Here is a 24318-nt window from a genome sequence, read left to right as displayed (position 1 = left end):
ATAAACCCAGCAAGGGAAAAGAGGACCAAGCCACCAAGTACAACATCGGCATCGAGCAGCTGCCCCAGACCAGGCTCATCCACTTGGCTAACCTGCCAGTGGCGAGGCAGGATTTGGGCTGAAGAGCCTCCCTGCTGACCAGGTCAGTGTGTCGTGCTCAGAGAGAGATTCACCAGCGCACAAGCTGCAGAATATGGCCAAAGACTCACAAGTGGCCACCAACCTGGGTGACGGTGCAGAATCTGGGAACGCCGGTGTGATATCCAAAAGTGAGACCATCTCCACACTGTCCATGAGCTCACTGGAGGTAAGACCACACCCTCATTACCAGTGTGTAGTCATAGCAACACATTATCAGTCCATACATCATATTTACTGTCAGGCATGCATCGTGATTGAAGTCATTGGTTCACACATATTTTTCTCTCTATAGCTGTAAATCATCCAGCTACATCACCATCTGCTGCTTTGTGGTACACGTCATTTCTGCACTGCATTTTTCTTCTTTATTGTCAGTGAAAGTATGAATCACCTTTATCTGCAGTGCTTCTTTTCAGCGTATGCATTCATTCACCATCTCTTTGTTTGAAAGGACTGCAGCCTCAAAGTGAAGGTATACTCCTCGATGTGACTATAAGAACTTGAACAAAAGCACATTGACGCCACGCCCACCTTTCAAAGTATACAATTGTGCTCAAAAGGTTACATACCCTGGCAGAATTTTTTGTTTTGTTTTTGCCCATTTTTCAGAGAATATAAATGACAACACAAAAACTTTTTTGCACTCATGGTTAGTGGTTGGGTGAAGCCATTTATTGTCAAACAGCTGTGTTTACTCTTTTAAAATCATAATGACAACTGGAACTACTCAAATGACCCTGATCAAAAGTGTATTGCGCCCTTTAACATCAATGACAGCTTGGAGTCTTTTGTGGTAGTTGAGGATGAGGCTTTGGTAAAACTGCCACTGAATATGTCTTGGACTTTATTTACATCAATTACAAAAAACAAAATACAAACAGTATGGGCACTCTATGGTAAATCTGCATGGAGTAGAAAGTTCTCAAAAACTGAGCAGCTGTGCAAGAAGGAGAGTGAGTCGGAGTTGTAGACTTATGTGGCTGTGATGTGGTATTGAGGAGGATTTTCTTAAAAAGAAGACCTGAAATTTTAGCTACAAATTTTCCAGAAGGTACATCATGATTTGGTGAAAGAATATCTTTCTCCTGCTCCACTCCACTATGAAGCTAAACGTGTAAAATTTGCACTGTGCACAATTTCTCCAATGACAGCCACATAAATGGACTGCATTTATATAGCGCTTTTCCATCTGCATCAGATGCTCAAAGTGCTTTACAATAATGCCTCAGATTCACCCTGATGTCAGGGTGCTACCATACAAGGCAGGAACAACCAGGGGATCAAGGACCCTGCCCAAGGGCCCCCAGTGACTTATCAGCCAGGCTGGGATCTGAACCAAGGATCCTCTGGTGTGAAGCCCAGTGCTTAACCACTACCCCATCACCTCCCCACACAAAAATACACAAATAGCTTAAAATAACCAAAAATCTACAAAACAAACATAAACCTTTAAATGATGGACTTAATTCTTACATGTCTGTGTGTCTATTACAAAAATCTATCAATAAAACACAAGATAAAAATATTTCGTGAAAAAGCTGATGCTGCCTCATCACACCAATGTGACCAAAAAAAAAAAAAAGGGGGGTTTAGACAACATACCACACACTCAACAGTATGCAGTCAGGTTGGATTTTTTCATTTTTTAGTTTATTTAATTATTTTTGTTAACTTGGAGAAAAGTCATTTGTTACTATAATCCCATGCCAAAGAACTTCCTGAGCAAAATAAACAAAATAACAGTATCACAAATATATATATTATATCTACACACACACATGTAATTGGCAGGGAAAAAGTTGATTCATGAGTCAAGTTTTTTAAACGATTTAAGAAAAAACAAAGAGTCTTAAAACTTCAGAGTAAAAGTCTTTAGAATCAAGGAAAAGCTGTGGCATAAAAACAAAATAAATCATGACTTGTTTTATACAAAGTCTCCCTCTGATTGAAAAAAAAATGAAATATGAAGCAGAAATACAAAACAAATGTCACAGAAAAAACTACAGTGATAGAAATGTCTGGGGAAAATGTTATGAGGTCAGCTAAGAGAGTGAAGTTTTTATAAAGAAAGACTGACACGTGTAAGGACATACAGGATAAACTGACGATGTGATGTGAAAAAAATTAGCCCTCAGAATAAACAAAAATAATTTGTAATAAATATTAGCATGTGAGAGAGGAAAAGGTGGGCAGAATTAGAATCAGTTTTCACAAATGACAAATTTTGATAAACCAAAAAAAAAAAAAAATCTTAATACTGGACTGAAATATTGGACAGAACCCATTTCCATGTGACCTCTGCAGACCTACGGGCAGAACATACGAATTAGCGGCTGCTGATGCATGAGCTTTGTGCATTTGTTTTATCATATCTGGATTACATTTTATCACTAAGTGACTATTTAATCCTCTAAAGTCCACAGAACTAAATCCATTTTCCAAAACGATGAGTTGATCATGAAAATATTTCACTGACTTCAGCAGACAGACATTATGTCTTCAGATGAAAGATTGCGTTCAGTTCGGTGTCTGGAAAATTCTCCTCAATGACTGAAACCATTTGCAAACGAGAAATGTTTTGATGATTTGTGTGTTGGGGTTTCTCTGAGGCAGTGGTTCCCAAAGTGTGGGCTGCAAACCCACTGCTGGCTAAAAATAAACACCTAAAAACATGATGGATTTTCAGTTTTCTAATAAAGTTTGAAATGACCTCACAAAGTTTTTCAAATGTAACGTGAAGTAATAAATTAAACCATGTGATTTTAATTTTGTGTTTTCATCATTTATCTATCTGACGTAGTTTAACCGACACATAGAAATATGTAATCCTTTTTTTTTTTTTTTTTTTGCTTTTCTTTATATTTCATCTTAGTCTCAAGTGTCCGTTTAAAATTCCGACTAAAGGTTTTGGAGCTTTTCAGACTTCGTAGCAGGACACGGTGTCCTGAAGCTTAGGAAGGACTGATGTGAGATGACTTCCCTCTGTTTCCATAAACTCCAAACTGAATCTCTTTAGTGTTTTTGGTTGGTCAAAACTAATTTACCAATGTTTAACTTCTGGAAAACTCCAATTAGAATTTTGAAACCCGACCAAACAAATGCCTTAATTTTCCTCAACTTTCCAAAATGTCAGGGGGTGACAAGAGATGCTAGATCCTGATTTCAAGATCCTGAACAAGACTACATCCAGTGATCTTGTTCATCGCAACTGGGCAAGCCTATAACTTCTGTGTTGTCTGAGTGTCTTGGTGACTTTCTGTAGTTAGCACATTCTTAAGAACAGGGGTATGTAAACTTTTGATCAGGTTAATTTGGGTAGTTTCTGTTGTCATTATGAATTAAAAAGAGTAAACATTTGTTTGACAATAAATGGCTTCACCCAACCACTAACCATGAGTGAAAGAAAGTTTGTGTTATCATTCATATTCTCTGAAAAATGACTAAAAACGAAATTTCTGCCAGGGTAAACGTTTGAGCACAACGGTAAGGCATGTATACAAAATATTACGTGCATAGGCTTTAAACAGTCCAGGTCTTAAACAAGAAAATATATTCATTCACAAAAAAATTGACCATTGTCCTGTGTATTACCTAAAATTTTACTGCGTACTGTGGCATCTGGTACCAAGACGTTAGCTGCAGCTCCATCTGCTGGATCGGACCACGTTGGCCAGCCTTCACTCCCCACATGCATCAGTGAGCTTTGGCCACATGTGACCCTGTCACCAGCTCACTTTTTTTTCCTTTCTTGGACAACCTTTGGTAGGTACATACCACTACAGACAAATTTAGTTTTGGAGATGCTCTGGCCCAGTTATATAAATGGACTGCATTTATAATGCGCTTTTCCATCTGCATCAGATGCTCAAAGCGCTTTACACAGCACTGCCTCACATTCGCCCCAATGTCAGGGTGCTGCCATGCAAGGCGGCCACTACACAATGAGAGCAACTAGGGGAATAAGGACCTTGCCCAAGAGCCCTTAGTGATTTTCCGGTGAGGCTGGGATTTGAATTGAGGATCCTCTGGTCTCAAGCCCAATGCTTACCGCTAGACCATCACCTCCCCCTATAGCCATCACAGTTTGGCCATTCACTGAAAAAATGGAAAAAGAAAATATGATTTAATGTACATGGGTTGCACCTGGTCAGAATGTGTCCAAATAATTTTAATCATGTATATCCATCAGACTTTTTTAATGTCATCAAAGCCACTCAAATCTTTATGCAATCTCATTTTTCCTGCTTCCAACACACCACCATCAAGGACAAAATGTGAACTTGCTGCCTAATATTTCCCACCCACTGACTGGTGCCATTGCAGTGACATAATCAACGTTATTCACTTCATTTGTCAGTGACAACAGTGTTATGGCTGATCAGTGTATAGGAAAAAAAATGTATGCATGATTTTATAGGCCAAAATCGGCACAAACTAAAGACATTTAGTGCTTTACCATTACCCACAATGCAACATGGCATTAGACTATGGCACATAGGTGCAAAATCATTGGAAGAGTCCACACCTTTTGTGTAGTCCCTTTATGTCCAAATACTCAGGGAAAGAGAAAACAAAATACTTAGTATGTACTAATGACAGTTAGTACATAATACCCAGTCATTACCATCATGTGTTCAACACGTATGCAAGCAAGTACTGTATTTTCTGGAGTATAAGTTGTGGTTTTTTTTTTAACTAGTTTGAGAGGCTCTGCGACTTATAATCTCGTGCAACTTATATATGTGAAAAAAATCATGATTCACAACAACAAATTTTCTTGACAGTTGAAACGAGAAACACACATTAAACTGCCTTTTTTGTTTAAAAAAAATGAGAGAGGTGGAAAATTCCAACAGAGCTTAGTTACCTTCAGCACTTGTTTAAAACAAAGTCAAGTCACACTTAAAGTGTTCTTTATATGAGCGATCATGATGGCATCAGAATTTTAAGCTTTTCTTCATGTCGGGCTCCAGATAAAATACAATTAGCAGTCATGATCACTTCAAGCAATTAAATGTGAATAAATTTCTTAATCAAACAGCAAAGAGTACAGTTGAATGACTCAAAGATGTTTGTCATAAAAATGCACAGGAACAGACGTTCATGTCTGTGTGTGTGTGCTGTTACGGTGCAAACGAGCAGATGTTCATTTCCACAAAACAGAGCAACACAGCATGAATAGTAAACAGATAAATGCTGCTATGTTCTGATTTAACACTGAACTTACCATTGGTGCGTTGGGTCGCTGTGTCACTTTGGGCAATGTTCCATGTAGAAACATAATTCAACATAGGTCAGTGCTGGGCTCAAAAAGGCAGGGTGATAATCCACCATTAATTATTAACTTTGGAAGAGGAAAAGTCACAAAACGGGGTCCGAGCGGGTCTGTAGCTGGGAAGATCCATGAGAAGAGCCCAGTGTGACATGAAGCCGGCCTGCCGGACCATGCTTTCTGCCAACAGGAGAGGGGAGACGAGGGTGAGTGTTTCCCCCAGCTGTGTTGTGAGCTCAGTCCTGCTTCGCACCCAAGCCCGACAATCTGTCCAAAAGTTATGTGTGGGGCTAAATCTGTCCCCTGCCATCTGCTATCTGTCCCAAGATCTATCTTCTTAAGCAGGAAGTGGATGTCGAATACCAGGAACCACAAGAATAAAATCACCAAAGAAAAAGTTATTTGTTCTAAAGAAATACCATACTGTTTTTGTTGTTATTTTTACTGGAAGGCAACACTTTTGAATGAAGATGGACTTATTTTTATTTTTTGTATTTGACAGAAACCTTATTTTTACTTATTTGAAAGTACGACAACTCTTTTAACAAGGACAAAATCGACGGTGACTTTAGTTGATAAATGTACTAAAAAATCAGTTTAAATTACATTTAAATTGCATTTAAATTACATTGTACAATCACTTCACACATGATCATCTGTTCAGTGGTTGGAAGTTACAGTTTACTCACATTTTGTGTAGAGGTGCACCGATCAGGATTTTTTAGGCCGATCACCGATCACTGAAATTTTGATCGGCCGATACTGATCAAGGCCGATACAGATCAAGTACATATTTGGATCATGCCCAAAATAATAATAAATTAATATATAAACAAAAATAAATTTAAGAAATATTACAATTTGAAAACAAATTCAGCCGAACGTGATGACAGCTGCAAATGCGTAATGCTAACTTTTAACATTGAAAATGCCATAGACATGCTAACGTGTTAGCATCGCTCCCATTTTTAAGTTATAAAATACATCTATCAACTGTTTCAGAAGACCATAACAGGTCGGTTTAACATAGAAAAGGTAAAGAATACTCACAGACGTATGCTCTATAGGGTTTTAGCAGGGGAAAATTAAGCGAAAGAAAGAAAGTATAAACGAAGCAAAAGGCTCGAAGCATTGCTTCAATCTGCGAACAACTGGTTCGATTGGTTCAAGGTTCAGAGCAAAGCCGCGCTGCAGAAAAGTTGATCACGGACCCGCTGCAGGGTCTGTAATCAATGTAGAGAAATTATCATTTTCCTGACAAACACACCAAGCGCTCCCTGCGCTACTGCCTGCACTGGTGTGATCTGTCCTTTTGATCGGCGCATTTTGCCGATCACCGATCAAATCGATCAAAGCGTGATCGGCCGATAATGATCGGTGGCCGATCGATCGGTGCACCTCTAATTTTGTGCCCTTATAGTGATATTAATTATGTCATTAGCTGTGCTTCTTAACACTGTGTGTGCCTTATAATTGAATATTGCGGTGATTAAATCCATTTTGCTTCTTCTTGAATGAAGTGATAAATGTCACATACTTTGGTGTGACTTACATATGTTTTTTATTTATTTATTTTTCTTAAAGAGGCATTGTTGGACTTATACTCGTACTCTAGTGCAACTTACACTCCAGAAAATACAGTAGTAGGGTCAAAATTTGGATGTAGTACACTGCCATTTTCCTGTCCTTTGATCCAAATGTCAACAGATAATGCATATGTGCCTGGCTGCCTGCCCACATATGCTTCAGAAATTTCTGTTTTGCCACAGCAGACTTTTGTAAATGCCTCATGATGTGTATTTGTACAACCACAGTTCCAAAGAAGTTGGGACATTGTGTAAAATGTAAATAAAAACAGAATACGATTTGCAAATCCTCTTCAACCTATATTCAATTGAATACACCAGATAGACAAGATATTTAATGTTCAAACTGATAAATTTTATTGTTTTGTGCAAATATTTGCTCATTTTGAAATACACTCAACAAAATATAAACGCAACACCTTTGGTTTTGCTCCCATTTTGTATGAGATGAACTCAAAGATCTAAAACTTTTTCCACATACACAATATCACCATTTCCCTCAAATATTGTTCACAAACCAGTCTAAATCTGTGATAGTGAGCATTTCTCCTTTGCTGAGATAATCCATCCCACCTCACAGGTGTGCCATATCAAGATGCTGATTAGACACCATGATTAGTGCACAGGTGTGCCTTAGACTGTCACAATAAAAGGCCACTCTGAAAGGTGCAGTTTTGTTTTATTGGGGGGGATACCAGTCAGTATCTGGTGTGACCACCATTTGCCTCATGCAGTGCAACACATCTCCTTCACATAGAGTTGATCAGGTTGTCAGTTGTGGCCTGTGGAATGTTGGTCCACTCCTCTTCAATGGCTGTGCGAAGTTGCTGGATATTGGCAGGAACTGGTACACGCTGTCATATACGCCGGTCCAGAGCATCCCAAACATGCTCAATGGGTGACATGTCCGGTGAGTATGCCGGCCATGCAAGAACTGGGACATTTTCAGCTTCCAAGAATTGTGTACAGATCCTTGCAACATGGGGCCGTGCATTATCCTGCTGCAACATGAGGTGATGTTCTTGGTTGTATGGCACAAACAATGGGCCTCAGGATCTCGTCACGGTATCTCTGTGCATTCAAATGCCATCAATAAATGCACCTGTGCTCTTCGTCCATAACAGAGGCCTGCCCATACCATAACCCCACCGCCACCATGGGCCACTCGATCCACAACATTGACATCAGAAAACCGCTCACCCACACGACGCCACACACGCTTGTCTGCCATCTGCCGTGAACAGTGTGAACCGGGATTCATCCGTGAAGAGAACACCTCTCCAACGTGCTAAACGCCAGCGAATGTGAGCATTTGCCCACTCAAGTCTGTTACGACGACGAACTGGAGTCAGGTCGAGACCCCGATGAGGACGACGAGCATGCAGATGAGCTTCCCTGAGACGGTTTCTGACAGTTTGTGCAGAAATTCTTTGGTTATGCAAACCGATGTTCAGCAGCTGCCCGGGTGGCTGGTCTCAGACGATCTTGGAGGTGAACATGCTGGATGTGGAGGTCCTGGGCTGGTGTGGTTACACGTGGTCTGCGGTTGTGAGGCTGGTTGGATGTACTGCCAAATTCTCTGAAACGCCTTTGGAGACGGCTTATCGTAGAGAAATGAACATTCAGTACACGAGCAACAGCTCTGGTGACATTCCTGCTGTCAGCATGCCAACTGCACGCTCCCTCAAATTTGCGACATCTGTGGCATTGTGCTGTGTGATAAAACTGCCACCTTTCAGAGTGGCCTTTTATTGTGGGCAGTCTAAGGCACACCTGTGCACTAATCATGGTGTCTAATCAGCATCTGATATGGCACACCTGTGAGGTGGGATGGATTATCTCAGCAAAGGAGAAGTGCGTCACTATCACAGATTTAGACTGGTTTGTGAACAATATATGAGGGAAATGGTGATATTGTGTATGTGGAAAAAGTTTTAGATCTTTGAGTTCATCTCATACAAATGGGAGCAAAACCAAAAGTGTTGCGTTTATATTTTTGTTGAGTATAGATGCCTGCAACACGTTTCAAAAAAAGCTGGGACAGTGGTATGTTTACCACTGTGTACATCACCTTTCCTTCTAACAACACTCAATAAGCATTTGGGAACTGAGGACACTCATGATTGGGTATAAAAGGAGCATCCCCAAAAGTCTCAGCTGTTCACAAGCAAAGATGGGGCAAGGATCACCACTTTGTGAACAAGTGCATGAAAAAATAGTCCAACAGTTTAAAAGCAATGTTTCTCAACATTCAATTGCAAGGAATTTAGGGATTCCAACATCTACAGTCCATAATATAATCAGAAAATTCAGAGAATCTGGAGAACTTTCTACACGTAAGCAGCAAGGCCGAAAACCAACATTGAAGGCGGCACTGCATTAAAAACTGACATCATTGTGTAAAGGATCTTACCGCGTGGGCTCAGGAACACTTCAGAAAACCATTGTCAGTTAACACAGTTCATCGCTACATCTACAAGTGCAAGTTAAAACTCTACCATGCAAAGTGAAAGCCATACATCTACAACATCCAGAAACACCACCACCTTCTCTGGGCCCGAGCTCATTTGAAATGGACAGACGCAAAGTGGGAAAAGTGTGCTGTGGTCTGATGAGTCCATATTTCAAATTGTTTTGGAAATCTTGAACATCGTGTCCTCTGGACAAAAGAGGAAAAAGACCATCCAGATTGTTACCAGCACAAAGTTCAAAAGCCAGCATCTGTGATGGTATGGGTGTGTGTTAGTGCCCATGACATGGGCAACTTACACATCTGTGATGGCACCATCACTGGTGAAAGGTACATCAAGGTTTTGGAGCAACACATGCTGCCATCCAAGCAACATCTTTTTCAGGGACATCCCTGCTTATTTCAGCAAGACAATGCCAAGCCACATTCTGCACGTGTTACAAACAGCGTGGCTTCTAGTGTAAAAGAGTGCGGGTACTAGACTGGCCTGCCTGCAGTCCAGACCTGTCGCCCATTGAAAATGTGGTGCATTATGAAGTGGAAAATATGACCCCAGCTGTTGAACAACTGAAGTCATACATCAAACAAGAATGGGAAAGAATTCCACCTACAAAGCTTCAACAATTAGTGTCCTCAGTTCCCAAATGCTTATTGAGTGTTGTTAGAAGGAAAGGTGATGTAACACAGTGGTAAACATACCACTGTCCCAGCTTTTTTGAAATGTGTTGCAGGCATCCATTTCAAAAGGAGCAAATATTTACACAAAAACAATAAAGTTTATCAGTTTGAAATTCAATATCTTGTCTTTGTGGTGTATTCAATTGAATAAGGTTGAAGAGGATTTGAAAATCAATGTATTCTGTTTTTATTTACATTTTACACAACGTCCCAACTTCATTGGAATTGGGGTTGTAAAATGATATGGCCCCTTGAATGTTCCTGCCATGTTCATGTGTCTGCTGTCTTCTGTGAATTGAGCTGTTAACTTCATTTTCTTTGATTACCAAAGCTTTAGTTGTGTTATGGGATAGCATACAAGGTCTATTAGAAAAGTATCCGACTTTATTATTTTTTTTCAAAAACCATATGGATTTGAATCACGTGTGATTGCGTCATGTTCTGGCATGTCCAGGCACATCCACAATTTCTCGGATAATCACTCGATGGAAAAACCACCGACAGCTGTCTGAACGCCATCTCAAAGCCGTCCTATGAGACTAAAATGGAGGTGGTTTTGTCTCGCTCCAGTAGCGAATCCATCGTAACGCGCGAAGCCTCCGCTCGCCTTTCCATGACAAATCTCTTGTTAAAAGTGAAATCTGCCGGGAAAATGGTTGATGTCCAGCTCTTGTGATAACCAGAGAAATGGCACACGGTGGTCATGGATCCAGACAGCCATCCGTTTAGAAATGAAATGGTCGTTCAGCTTGTCGATGGCGGCTTCGGAGCGCGGCGCTCCCCACAGCCACTGGGAGCCATCCTTAAAGCGACAGTAACAGTCCTTATTCTCTACCAAGCCCGTAACATTTTCACCAAAAGCCAGATACATTTTTTTAATGGTTTCCAGCTGCCAGTCTCTAACAGTTTCTGAAAAAATTCTGATGGAAAAAAAGCCCAAATCATTCCGCCATTTCCTGACAATGAAAATCCGACGAGGGGGTGGACCACTCCTCACTCAAAGCCTGCTCACAGGCGAATGACGCAACCGACAGGCGTGGAAAAACTCACGCATGCGCACGAGAGTTCAAGCTTGTCTGATGCAATCGCACGTGATTCAAATCAATATGGTTTTTGAAAAAATAATAAGGTTGGATACTTTTTTAATAGACCTCGGTATGTTGTAGTCTGTTCTCACACTAAGGAGATAGATCACCTACATTGTGTTTCAACTACTAGTAATGGACACCCTACATACTGCATTTTTCCTATTATATAGGAAGCTAGTATGAGTAATTGGATGTAGCCCCATTTTTTCCAGCAATTTGTGTATATGTGCCATAGCAAATGTCACATTGCTTATGGGTAATGACAAAACACAGAGTATTTAATAAATACTTAATAAATTCACATGTTCATGTTTTTCTTAAACATGTGCATCTACTTTTCCATCATAAATGGGTGGAAAACACTGTTTTTGATGTTTTTTTCTGTTGTTCCTGCAGAGGCCTGTTGCTAGAGCTCAGCCTTCAGTACTTTCAAAGCAAAGCACACCTTAGGACTCCACCCCAATGCTGTGGTTAGACTGTTTAATAGTTTTCCTTTTTTGACACAATACAACCTGTTTCCCCAGAAGATGTCACACTAATTTCTAATTAACTAATGATCAGAAGCTTATAAGAGAGAGTTGGGCCAACTTGTCACTCACTGTGCATCCATTTAAACAGAAGACCAGCTCAGTTGTGCTCCAAAGTGGAAATAAAACTGCTATAATGTGTTTTTAGAGTGATAAAATAATACCAAGCAAAGAATAGACCCTCTCTCAGGTCTTGGTTCTGGTTTTCTGTCAATGTCCTCTTCCTTTCAGTTTGCCAGGTTTCCTCAGAACCCTAAGGTAAAATAATTAATTAATTCATGTTACAGCTATTTCGATACAGGCATATTCAATTATGCAATAACGAATCATCATTCATAAGCATTATTAAAAAATATACTTACAATAACAGGAGTTGAATGGCTGTGCCCAGAGGAATGCTTTTTTCAGTGCCTTCTAGAGAATACCTGTGGTAAATCTTTTCAATTGAAGAATTCATATTCTGACAGGTGGTGGATTTTATGTTACTTGGCTTTCACAGCACTCTGAAAGCACTTTGCTGATACATGTTTTTTTTTTTTTCATCTTTCCACCAACCCAAACAAATCATTTGTGGGGTTGTATTTAGTCCCTCAAATAAATATTGTATTATGAGTGTAACATGAATTATACCAATCAGAAGGTCATCTGTCATTGCCTTTAAGAGTTAGGTGCATTTGAACTTTTTTTTTTTGGCCATTTAGATGGCAGACAGTGGGTGACAGAAGTGAGTTTTCCTGCAAGGGAACAAATCTGCGCATAAAGTGCACCTTCTAACTTAGCTAGTCCCAGTGGAGGGAATGATCACCTTACCAAGAGTGACTTTATTTGAATATTAATTAGGTAATGGGGTCAGTGATTGCAAAATCACATTTTTGATAATAGATAATGTATTACTTTTGCTCGGCACATACATTTTTTGCAGCACAGACTAGGTACCAGATGACCTTATTATTTTGGTCATGAGGTTAATGAGTGCAGACATTTCCCTAGAGCTGGGCAGGAGATTGTTATTCCTGTTTCCTTGCTACTGCTAATCTTGTCATCATAAAGGAAATTTCGGTTTATTCAAATGTCAGTAGAATGGATAACAACAGCTGAACAACTGTGGTTACAAAATTCTGAGCTTCATTGCATTCGTCATGGTTTCATAGAGCAGTGATCGGGTTAACACCGCTGCTGACTGCGCTCAGAACACCTCAGATGCTTGTTCAACAGCTCCTTACATAGTAACAACCTGAACCTGAGCACAGTCCTGTGGACAAAGTACAAAACCCTGATGGTTTGATGAAACTTCAAGCTATGGCTTCGAGCTGCAGAGAGACAAATGAAGTTAAAGAGTCCCTCCTTAATTGTGTACTGTATGAAGCACGTTGTGAATCTGCTTCACTTGTAGCTTGCTCACAGCATGCAGCAGAGGAACAACCTGTTAACAATGGATGGAATGTCTAATGGAGACAAGCAAAAAACTAGGAGCAGATCAGGGTGCACAAAATTGATTCAGACACCTCTAACTGGAACATCCAGTCAGATTTTTTCTTTTTTTTTCTGTGCATAAAGCACAGAAAATCTGAATTTTGGGATGTTGTTGGAAGCAGACTGCCTCGCCAAAAGAATGGAGGGGGAAACCTGCCTGATAACAGTCTGTGTGACCAGGGTTTTATTCCAGTTGTGTATGCTTCTGGCTACCTCTCTGTCACATTTGACAAGACTCTTCATTTGCATCATCCCAATACACCCAGCTGTGAATAGGTACTGGCCTTGGACAGGGAGTAACATCTGTTGGAATGGATTCCTGTACAGGAGGAGTCATTACCTCGCTTCACGATATAGTTTACAGGCCTAATTTCTGTTTATAACAACTGTTTCAGCTTGTTGCTCTCTCTCTTACTGTAATCGGAGGTTGTCCTACCACCAAAATCTGTCTGCAAGTTATGTTCTTCTGTGTACATTTAGGCCTGCCTAAATGAATGACAAATTCATGCTTGTTTGGTGACAAGTTGATACCAGTAACTCAGTTGACAGTGCTTTAATCACATTGAGATCAAGTTGGCCAAACTCTCTGTCTAGGACTTGCTGACTGGACAAAACTAACAAAAGTGTCAAAAAGTGCCAAAAAATATATTTTGTAAGTGTTCTGATTTAATAGGATGTGGATTGAAACAGTTATGCCATATTAAAAAGTAATTTATTCATATGCATAAACCTGAAAGCTTTATTAAACATCTTTTTAGTTATAGAAATCTATATACATTTCACAGACAAAGACAGAGCCTTGTATTGGAACATAACCCATTCAGTAGTTGTTTTAGATTAACACCTGCACTTTAACACTCTAGAATCCCTATTGCTAAAACAATTAATTGGCAATTCATAAATCAAATCACATAAAATGACAGCTAACCAATTTGAAAGGTCTGACCAATTACAAAGTGAAAATGCCAAATATTGTAATTATTTATATTGACACTTGTAATGGACATTTTGTAACCGTAATTGGTTAAACATGACAAAAAATAAATAAATAAATAAATAAATAAATTGGCACGTCTACCAAGTGGAAATTGTTGCTGGCTGCAGCCCTAAAATCTAGATTGCTGTTTAGTATTGTGCCAGAGGTTATGAATAACAAACACTGCGTTAGTGAATTCTTTGGAAAGTCAAAGATAGTCTTATACTACTTAGAATAATTGTTATAGATTGATAAATGACAGTATTATTAATTCAGTCTGGGTATGGCTGCACTGTCCTACATTTCCTGCATTCACAATTCATTCCCTCGCTGATGTTACAAACCTGGCAACAAGCATTTCACTCATTAATCATCTAGCACCACCCTCTCAACTGAAAACCAAATCAAAGTGGCTGAGACGAAAAGCCTCAATCATCAGAGCAGTTTGTCTGACACCTACGTGCCGTTAAAGACATATAATACTGCATTTCACACTAAAACATTGTGGGAGGTGACTTTGGCTCCATTAGATTTCACCCAGTCACTCGCGCAGACAGCAGTAACCAGAGCAGACACACTGTTCAGCGCACAGCAGCCTGGACATCTGCCTGGCTGGTGTCTTTTCACTCTGGGCCAAAACACACTTACAAAATGCCATGCAACCCGGCAGCTGCTGTAGCAACCAAGTAGCCTAAAGGTCAGGTTTTCCTCCACTATGCCGTGACGGAGGTCTTAAAGGTCGCTCGGTCACAATCTGTTAACTGCAAATGCTTTCCAACAGGGTCTGAATGACCAACAGTGAATCCCGTTTCCTTGCTCATGACTTCCAGCTGTCCTCTGAGACTCAAAGCACACCCTGTCCTTTTTGATGTGGAGATACACAACGAAAAACACTTGAGCATTTGTCTGCTCATGAGACTTACAATATCAAGACTTAATCTTTCTGTCTCATCTTCCCCCAGAGACGAAAATCACGCTATGCAGAGCTTGACTTTGAGGTAATTTTAGTGTCTTTGATTCCTATAGAGTTTGTAGTTTTACAGCAAAAAAGCTACCCAAGCCTTTGCATACATTGATTATTCAGGATATGGGTGTCTGATTAGACACATGAACTGTGAACGGGGTTTTATAAGACTAATGGCCTGTGCTGTTTATCTTGTACGTAACGTGCAATATTCCTGTGTAGAAGATAATGCACACCCGGAAACGCCACCAGGACATGTTTCAGGACCTGAACAGGAAGATTCACAGTGCAGACAAGGATAGAGACTCTCCACCTGTTGACGCCAAAGATGCCAAAAGATGGAGTGTGTCCTCAGCCAGCAGCGACAAGACCAACATGAGTGTAAAGAGTTTAACTTTATTCTGTTCTGATGCTGCCCCCTCCACATATTTAATGCTAATATTCTGACAGCATTTCCTCAAACCATGAGTACAAAACCACACTTGCCTGTCTCTTTGATTGCAAATGCAGACATTTTGGATTATATATATATATATATATATATATATATATATATATATATATATATATATATATATATATATATATATATATATATATATATATATATATATATTTAAAGCAGAATGATAGATTTGATATCGGCATATAATTTTTCAATACACCAGGGTCAAGATTGGATTTCTTAAGTAATGATTTAATCACTGCAGATTTCAAACATAAACAGGTTGTGCTTTTTTGTAGACATCACGAGTTTCATCAGCATGCCTAGTAAAAAACTATCAAATTCCGGAAATCTAGGCAACACCTGAATGGTATCCTCACCTCAATAGCTGGGTGCAGTGATTGGACCAAGTTATGCTGAGATATGCTCGACCTAATATCTTCTATTTTCTTCTCGAAATAATCCAGGAAATCCTGTGCTGAGGAAGGAGAATGACTAGCAGTCGTTTCATCTCAGTTCCATTGTGGTGGTGGACAGAAGCAAGATCAGAAAATTGTGTCATAGCCAATACTTACAGTCTCTCTCTCTCTCTCTCTCTCTCTCTGTATATATATATATATATATATATATATATATATATATATATACAGAGTAGTGTTCAGAATAATAGTAGTGTTATGTGACTAAAAAGATTAATCCAGGTTTTGAGTATATTTCTTATTGTTACATGGGAAACAAGGTAACAGTAGATTCAGTAGATTCTCACAAATCCAACAAGACCAAGCATTCATGATATGCACACTCTTAAGGCTATGAAATTGGGCTATTAGTAAAAAAAAAGTAGAAAAGGGGGTGTTCACAATAAATAGTAGCATCTACTGTTGATGCTACAAACTCAAAACTGTTATGTTCCAACTGCTTTTTTAGCAATCCTGTGAATCACTAAACTAATATTTAGTTGTATAACCACAGTTTTTCTTGATTTCTGCACATCTGCGAGGCATTAATTTTGTTGGTTTGGAACCAAGATTTTGCTCGTTTACTAGTGTGCTTGGGATCATTGTCTTGTTGAAACATCCATTTCAAGGGCATGTCCTCTTCAGCATAAGGCAACATGACCTCTTCAAGTATTTTGACACATCCAAACTGATCCATGATACCTGGTATGTGATATATAGGCCCAACACCATAGTAGGAGAAACATGCCCATATCATGATGCTTGCACCACCATGCTTCACTGTCTTCACTGTGAACTGTGGCTTAGTTTGGGGGTCGTCTCACAAACTGTCTGCGGCCGTTGGACCCAAAAAGAACAATTTTACTCTCATCAGTCCACAAAATATTCCTCCATTTTCTTTAGGCCAGTTGATGTGTTCTTTGGCAAATTGTAACCTCTTCTGCACATGTCTTTTATTTAACAGAGGGACTTTGCGGGGGATTCTTGCAAATAAATTAGCTTCACACAAGTGTCTTCTAACTGTCACAGCACTTACAGGTAACTCCACACTGTCTTTGATCATCCTGGAGCTGATCAGTGGGTGAGCCTTTGCCATTCTGGTTATTCTTCTAACCATTTTGATGGTTGTTTTCCATTTTCTTCCACACATCTCTGTTTTTTTTGTCCATTTTAAAGCATTGGAGATCAATGTAGATGAACATCCTATAATTTTTTGCACCTGCGTATACGTTTTCCCCTCTCCAATCAACAACGCTGTTCTTCAGAACAATGTCTTGAACGTCCCATTTTCCTCATGCTTTCAAAGAGAAAAGCATGTTCAGGTGCTGGCTTCATCCTTAAATAGGGGACACCTGATTCAAACCTGTTTGTTCAACAAAATTGATGAACTCACTGACTGAATGCCACACTACTATTATTGTGAATACCCCCTTTTCTACTTTTTTTTTTACTAATACCCCAGTTTCATAGCCTTAAGAGTGTGCATATCATGAATTCTTGGTCTTGTTGGATTTGTGAGAATCTACTGAATCTACTGGTACCTTGTTTCCCATGTAACAATAAGAAATATACTCAAAACCTGGATTAATCTTTTTAGTCACATAACACTACTATTATTCTGAACACTACTGTATATTATACAATTATAGACTTTTGATTGTATCCGTGATTATGCGGACCTGGTCAGGATGGGGTTCACCGAGGCCTAACTGCTTTAACTGCTTTATTGGGAACAAGAAAACAACAACAACAACAAAAAACAAGTAGTTTGGAAGTTTGTCAAACATACTAAAACTGAAAAATTAATCTCAAGTTTCAGCACTTTATTATTACTGTCATACTGCACCAACTGACATCCCATCAATCGACTGGAGATGCCTGTTAAGTCCGTGACGAAGAGTCACCAGGCTTGTTTTCTTATAAAGTTCACCATTCGCCTGTCTAGCTTCCGTGTAAAATCGACCGAGTACTCCGTCAAGCATCCGTCTGTCATAAGTTTCAAAGTTGGGGGCATGTCCCTTTTCAGTGATGTACGAAAGAGGTTGGCTGCTGACTGTATTTCTGCGGGTGTTCTCTGCATCTTTTTCGTGTGAAATTCTTTTTAAGTCAGCGCCGCTAACAGATGCAAACCTGTGTTCTGCCATCTTGTCAACAAACTGACAGCCAAAGTAGCCATTGTATCGCATTATCTGATTGGTTATTATCACCAGAAGGCGTCGCTCGATTAGCTAGCACTACGCTACACGCGAGGTATACTCTTTCATATGCGTGGTCTACTCGACTCCACCAGCGGTCAACTTGGCATGTGGTACAGCTCAGAAAGTGGTGATTGGGCCAATCAGAAGTTGGCAAAATCCCATACCATATTTTATATATATATATATATAAATGCTGGGAGCTATTTTCAGGACATGAACCAATAAAATTGAGGTCTGTCCACATAAGTGCACCTAAACAAAGCAGGGTGTGATGTAAGATTTTTTTTTTTTAGTGTTCTTACATATGGTTAACGTCTTGAGATTACTCATGCTTTTGCAATGGTAAAACTCAATTTTCTCCAACTCCACATACTGTGGGTAAAATAAGTATTGAACGCATTTCCATTTTTCTCAGTAAATATATTTCTGTAGTTGGTACTGACATGAAATTTTCACCAGATATCAGTAACAACCAAATAATGACTTTTCACATTATTAGATAAAACGTAATTTATTGACATCTATGGTTTGATGTATTTGTATGTGTGGGTTACTTGGGTAGCATTTTTACTGAGAAAAATGATGATGCATTCAATATTTATTTTACCCGATACTCATACTCTTGTCCAGGATCGGATCATGGGGGCAACAGCTCTAGCAGGGGACCCCATACTTCCCTTTTCCATGCCACATTGACCACCTCTGACTGGGTGTTCCTGAGGTGTTCCCAGGCCAGTGTGGAGATATAATCTCTCCACCTTGTCCTGGGTGTTCCCCGGGGTCTTCTCCCAGATGGATGTGCCTGGAAAACCTCCCTAGGTAGGCACCCAGGAGGCATTTTTACCACATGCCCGAGCTACCTCAGCTGGCTCCTTTCAACGCGAAGGAGCCGCTGCACTTTTTTGGCACATTCCACTGTGACAGAAGATTTGGCCATGAAAAGGAGTGGAGGCGAAATTTGTGCCAAAGCGCCACCGTGTTGAAGTCTCACAGGACATGCTGGACTCCGAAAAATGATGCCCACCTCTTCCACCATTCGGAAGATTCAGACGGCTTTCGGTGGGTTTTCAGTCGTGTGACTATCCGAGAAATTGTGGAAGAGGTGGGCATGCCACAACATGTCCTGTGAGGCTTCAACACGGTGGCGCTATTGCTCCGCCATCAGCTTCGTGCCGAAGCCATCGGCATGAATTTCGCTGCAACTCTTTTCATGGCCAAAACGTCTGTCACAGTGGAATGTGCCGAAAAAGTGCTGATGTCCACCTCTTCCGCAATTTCTCGGATAGTCACACGACGGTCCCACATCACCACAGCGTTCACTTTGGAAATTATCTGGTCATTTCAGCATGTTGATGACCGCCGGAGCATGGCGCGCTCTCTACTATTGTGCGGACGTCTTTAAACCGGTTGTACCGCTCCTTAATCTGTGTGATGCCCATAGCATCGTCACCGAAAGCCGTCTGAATAATCCGAATGGTTTCCACCTGGCTGTCGCCCAGTTTCTGGCAAAATTTGATGCAGTCGCGCTGCTCCAGTCATTCTGCCATTTTCTTTGCAAAGAAAAAACAACGAGAGACTACACCCATCCTCACACAAAGGCTGCTTACAAGCAAATGACGCAATCGGCAGGCGTGAAAAAAACTCCCGCATGCGCACGAAGGTTCAAGGTTGGCTCATACGAGTACACGTGATTCAAATCCATCAGGTTTTTGAAAAAAAAGAAAAAGGTCGGATACTTTTCTAACAGACCTCGTATATGATGTTACAGAAGTTATATGATGTTATTTCAAAAAGGTGATGTCAGCAGGTGATCTTAATCATGATTTGGTATGTAAAGGGAAAGAGTGCTCACCTAAGCTGAACACCCCTGATCTCCTATCTGTAAGATGCCACTGCATCAAGAATTGTCATAGTTGATATAACCACATGGGCAAGGGATTACTTTGGGAAACTTGTCAATCCCTGCAGTACAGTGTTATGTTTCCAAATGCCACTTAAAATGTGACTGCAAAAAGAAGCCTAATGTCAACCTTGTCCAGAAGTGACAAAGAGTTCTCTGGGCTCAGAGGCATCTGGGTTGGACCATCACACAGTGTAAACATGTATGCAAAACCACATTTTGCACACATTATAAAGGCACGGCTGTGGAAGAATCAGATGCAAGTACTAGAATGGCCTGGCCTGTCTTTTGTCCTAACCTGTCCCCACATGAGAATGTGTTGAGAATTTTGAGAAGACGAATGCAACATTGATTCCATGCTGTTGCACATATTGAGATATATTTACAGGAAGAATAGGACAAATTAACACCTGAAACATTTCATTACCTGTTATCGTCATTGCCGAAACATCTTGGCAATGATGGCAACATTACAAGGTAGTAAATATTTTAACGTCCCAACTTTTTGGGAATGTGTTGTAGTCCTTAAATGCAGCAATGGATATATATTAATAAATGAAATGTGCAAACCACACAAAACAGGAAATACCTTTGGTTCATACTGTCTGCAATGAAATAAAAGTCAAAGGTGAGGATCGTGATTCAGGCTTGGACATGCCAGGTTAACAGCTACCAACTGCATTGTTTTTTGTAAAATTGAAAGTTAATTCAAATTAACTTGCACTGGCATGCAGCCAATATCACATTCCTTTGAACAGCCACCCTTCCATATATTTCAACAAAATGTCTGATTTCATCACAAATAACTCACCCATTTAGTCACAGACAGTGCTAGATCTGTACCGCCTGTCCGCCTTGTCTGCAACTTTTGTAGTACAAACTCGCAAATTAACGTCATTGTAATGTGACTACTACTGATAATAATAATATAACAATGATAATAATAATAATGCTAATAATAATAAAAACATTGCGTCCATGTGTGAAGTTGTGAATTAATAAAAAAAAATCTTCATGCAAAAGAAAAGTTATAGTTGATCAGATGGTACATTTACTTGCAGCCCACTATTTCAATGAATTACATCAGTTCAGTGTCAGTGCCATTTCTCTGTCCTTTTGTACCACAGAACAAGTTGGGTTTTGCTGTTTGACAGAGTTCAGCTTTCATTTCACACTGACATACAGACAATTCCTGAACCGAGAATTTTCATTGTGTATCTGAAACTATACTCATTGCAGGACCATGTTTCAACAAAAGTGTGGTTGAGGAACATATTTCAGTTCATTGAAAACACTGAGAGCAGACAGACAGTATGGTGGCACTCCAGAATAGTAAGTCCTTTTAGCTTTTCTCTTGTTTCACTCAGGATCACCACAGCAGATGGGAATGTTGATTTGGCACAAATTTTATGCCAAATGCCCTAACTGATGCAACTCCGTATAACATGGAGAATGGAAAGGGGTCAGTTTGAACCGGGACCCTTCCACACTAGAAACAAGCACACTTTACAGTTTGGCCATCACCTCTGAGTGGTACTATAGAATCATTTATTGCATTCCGACTTCACATCAGTCACACAAGTGGAGAGATTAAATTCTTCATAACTGGGGCAAGATATGTTCTGTTGTTCCACGGTCACCATTCATTCCATTTGTACCAAGCTACTTTATGAGTGTTAAAAGCTTGATTAGGAGTGTAGTCAGAAACAAGGCAGGCTGAAGTGACATTGGACCACCAAAGAAAGTACATTGCATAACCATTAAAAAATGTAACTCCTAAAATAGTTCCCCTATTGGTTTAATGATTATTTTATTTTATTTTATTTTATTTATTTATTTTACTGGGCTTGAGCTAAGAATTCCAATGATACCTGATGTTTGAAAATTGGGCATCTCCAGATTTGACTTGTCAGTGGTGACAGAGTGCTGGGGGTGCAGACAAGAAACATAAGAATGATAGAACAGTGTCCAGAAAGTGTAACAAATTTCATAACTTCTTACCATACAGTAATTACGATGATATAAAATGTAACAGAAGGATGGATGGCATACGTTTCTATATCCCCCATCCTGGGCCTATTGGCTGGTGGGGAACACAATAACCCGAAAATACATTGAAAGACAGGTTGATTTGAAAGAACTCTCTCTTAAGAGTCCCCTCTATGTCTCTCTGTCTCCCTCTTTCTCTCCCTCTCCTCCCCCATCAGGACAAGCAGCAGACCCCGAGTAAGAGAGCCTGGGAAGGCATTAGAAAGACCCACTCCCCTCCATCCTGGGTGAGGAAGGACTTGGAAAAGGTGGTAGCGTCCCCTCTGGAGATGCAGACAGTGGAGTGGGAGAAGACCAGTGCCACCATTCCTCTGGTGGGTCAGGAGATCATGGACCTGCAGACGGAGGTGTGATGGCGGCTGCAGGCTCACATCCAACACCTTTTTAATCACAAGCGTCAGTCAAACAGCAGACACATCACACACACTGCCCTGCTCTATTTCCACATTGTGACACCAACACTGAACAGTGAGAGAGAGAGAGAGAGAGATGAAACAAGGAGAGAGATGGATAACTGTTAAAATATCAGAAAAAGACCAAAACAAATCAAACCAATTAAGAACATATAGGGACATAATGTCTCTTCCTGTGTCGTTTCCTTTGATGTAGGGGCAGCGTTTTCCTCAACAAATTCTGTCCAAAACACTCAAAACTGCTCATCTTCTTCTGTGTGGTCTTGGATACAAAACTGGTTGATGTGGGACTGGGATGGGTCTGCTGGATGCTCATTGTACTGTTGTGTAATAAACAGAATAGCAAAGGTGTTTATCCTTGTAATAAATGGTTGCTATGTAATAATAATCATTATTGTTGCATCACTGTTCCATTCTCTATTTGCCTCTATGAACACTGATGCCTCGAAGATCAGAAATTGGTGAACTAATTTATTCCACGCCATCAATCATGAAGTGAGAACCAGACGAGGCATAAAGTGTGGTGACAAAGAAGGCGGCTGTCACTCCCTTCCCCCCCCCAAAGTTCTATGCCTCAGGCACAATTGTTCCTAAACTGGGGCCAGACTGGCCCTGCCACCGCAAAACGCCTATGTGCGACAAAAATTCAAGCTGCCCTCTCATCAGCGTACAGAGCAGGTCAGCTAAAAGGTCAAAGCCACCACAAGAGAAACAGCATTGATGCCATCATCAGTCATCCAGAAGGAACCACGATGAAAAACTGGATTGTTATGTACAAGCAGGCTTGGTACAGTCACTGCAGACTTTTGAAGATACTAAAGGTATTTTCAGTGTGTGTGTGTGCGTGTGACAGATATACTGTACATGATGTGATTGACATTGCATCTCATATATATATATATATATATATATATATATATATATATATATATATATATATATATATATATATATATATATATATATATATATATATATATATATATATAGGCGGGGTTCTATCAAAGGGAAGACGGCTGCACACAGTGAAAGCACAAGGCTCATTCTGAGTCCTGATGTACAGCATTGTAATTATTTCAACAGAGATCTACAGAATGGATTTTAGCCTATAAATATCTTTCTTACTGTGCTTGGGGATCGTTGTTATCATTATTATAATATTAACATGATTATTCTGATACTCAGCCCCACCTCCATCCCCTTCCCCTGTCCTTTCAGGGTACTGGACTACACAAGTGTTCTGTATGCAGTGTAACAGTGTGTGTTTTGATATCACCACCTGTCACTCCCTCAGATATGTACTTGTCAAGACTGCTGACCTCGATACCCTACCACACCCACCCATCCTAGTTTCCCACAGTCCCTCTTTTTATTTAACAACGGGGTCACCTCTTTGTTAATGTACAGTTTTCAGAGCACAAAATGAATGTGTCTTATTTCTAATAAAAGTATATCTATATAATGAACACTCTTGTCATGATATTTTGTTAGTGCATTTAAATAGATTTTTCCACCCGTATCTGGGTCCATAACCTTAGCAGCTGGTCTGCTCTGTGTCAGCCTGATCCCGTCAGATCTCACAAGCTAAGCAGTGCAGCATCTGGTTAGTACTTGGATGGGAGACCTATTTGGAACACCAGCGGCTGTGTGTGTTTCTCCATGTGAAACTGGAGTTGCATC

At 40.1% G+C, this 24318-nt stretch overlaps 1 protein-coding gene across 1 annotated transcript in view; it reads left to right on the top strand.

The window, feature by feature from the left end:
* The window catches only part of LOC117513733 (adhesion G protein-coupled receptor B1-like), a 712829-nt gene extending 688727 nt beyond the window's left edge, over positions 1-24102 (top strand). The window contains 5 exon segments of the mRNA XM_034173969.1: positions 1-90; positions 93-307; positions 15174-15209; positions 15398-15556; positions 22384-24102. Coding sequence (XP_034029860.1) covers positions 1-90; positions 93-307; positions 15174-15209; positions 15398-15556; positions 22384-22578 — 695 coding nt within the window. The 3' untranslated portion in view covers positions 22579-24102.
* The last annotated feature ends 216 nt before the right edge of the window (positions 24103-24318 follow it).

This window comes from Thalassophryne amazonica, chromosome 7 (assembly GCF_902500255.1).
Source record: "Thalassophryne amazonica chromosome 7, fThaAma1.1, whole genome shotgun sequence".
Classification (NCBI taxonomy): Eukaryota; Metazoa; Chordata; class Actinopteri; order Batrachoidiformes; family Batrachoididae; genus Thalassophryne; species Thalassophryne amazonica.
The sequence above is the reverse complement of the archived record's forward strand: the minus strand, read 5'-3'. Positions and strand labels throughout refer to the sequence as shown.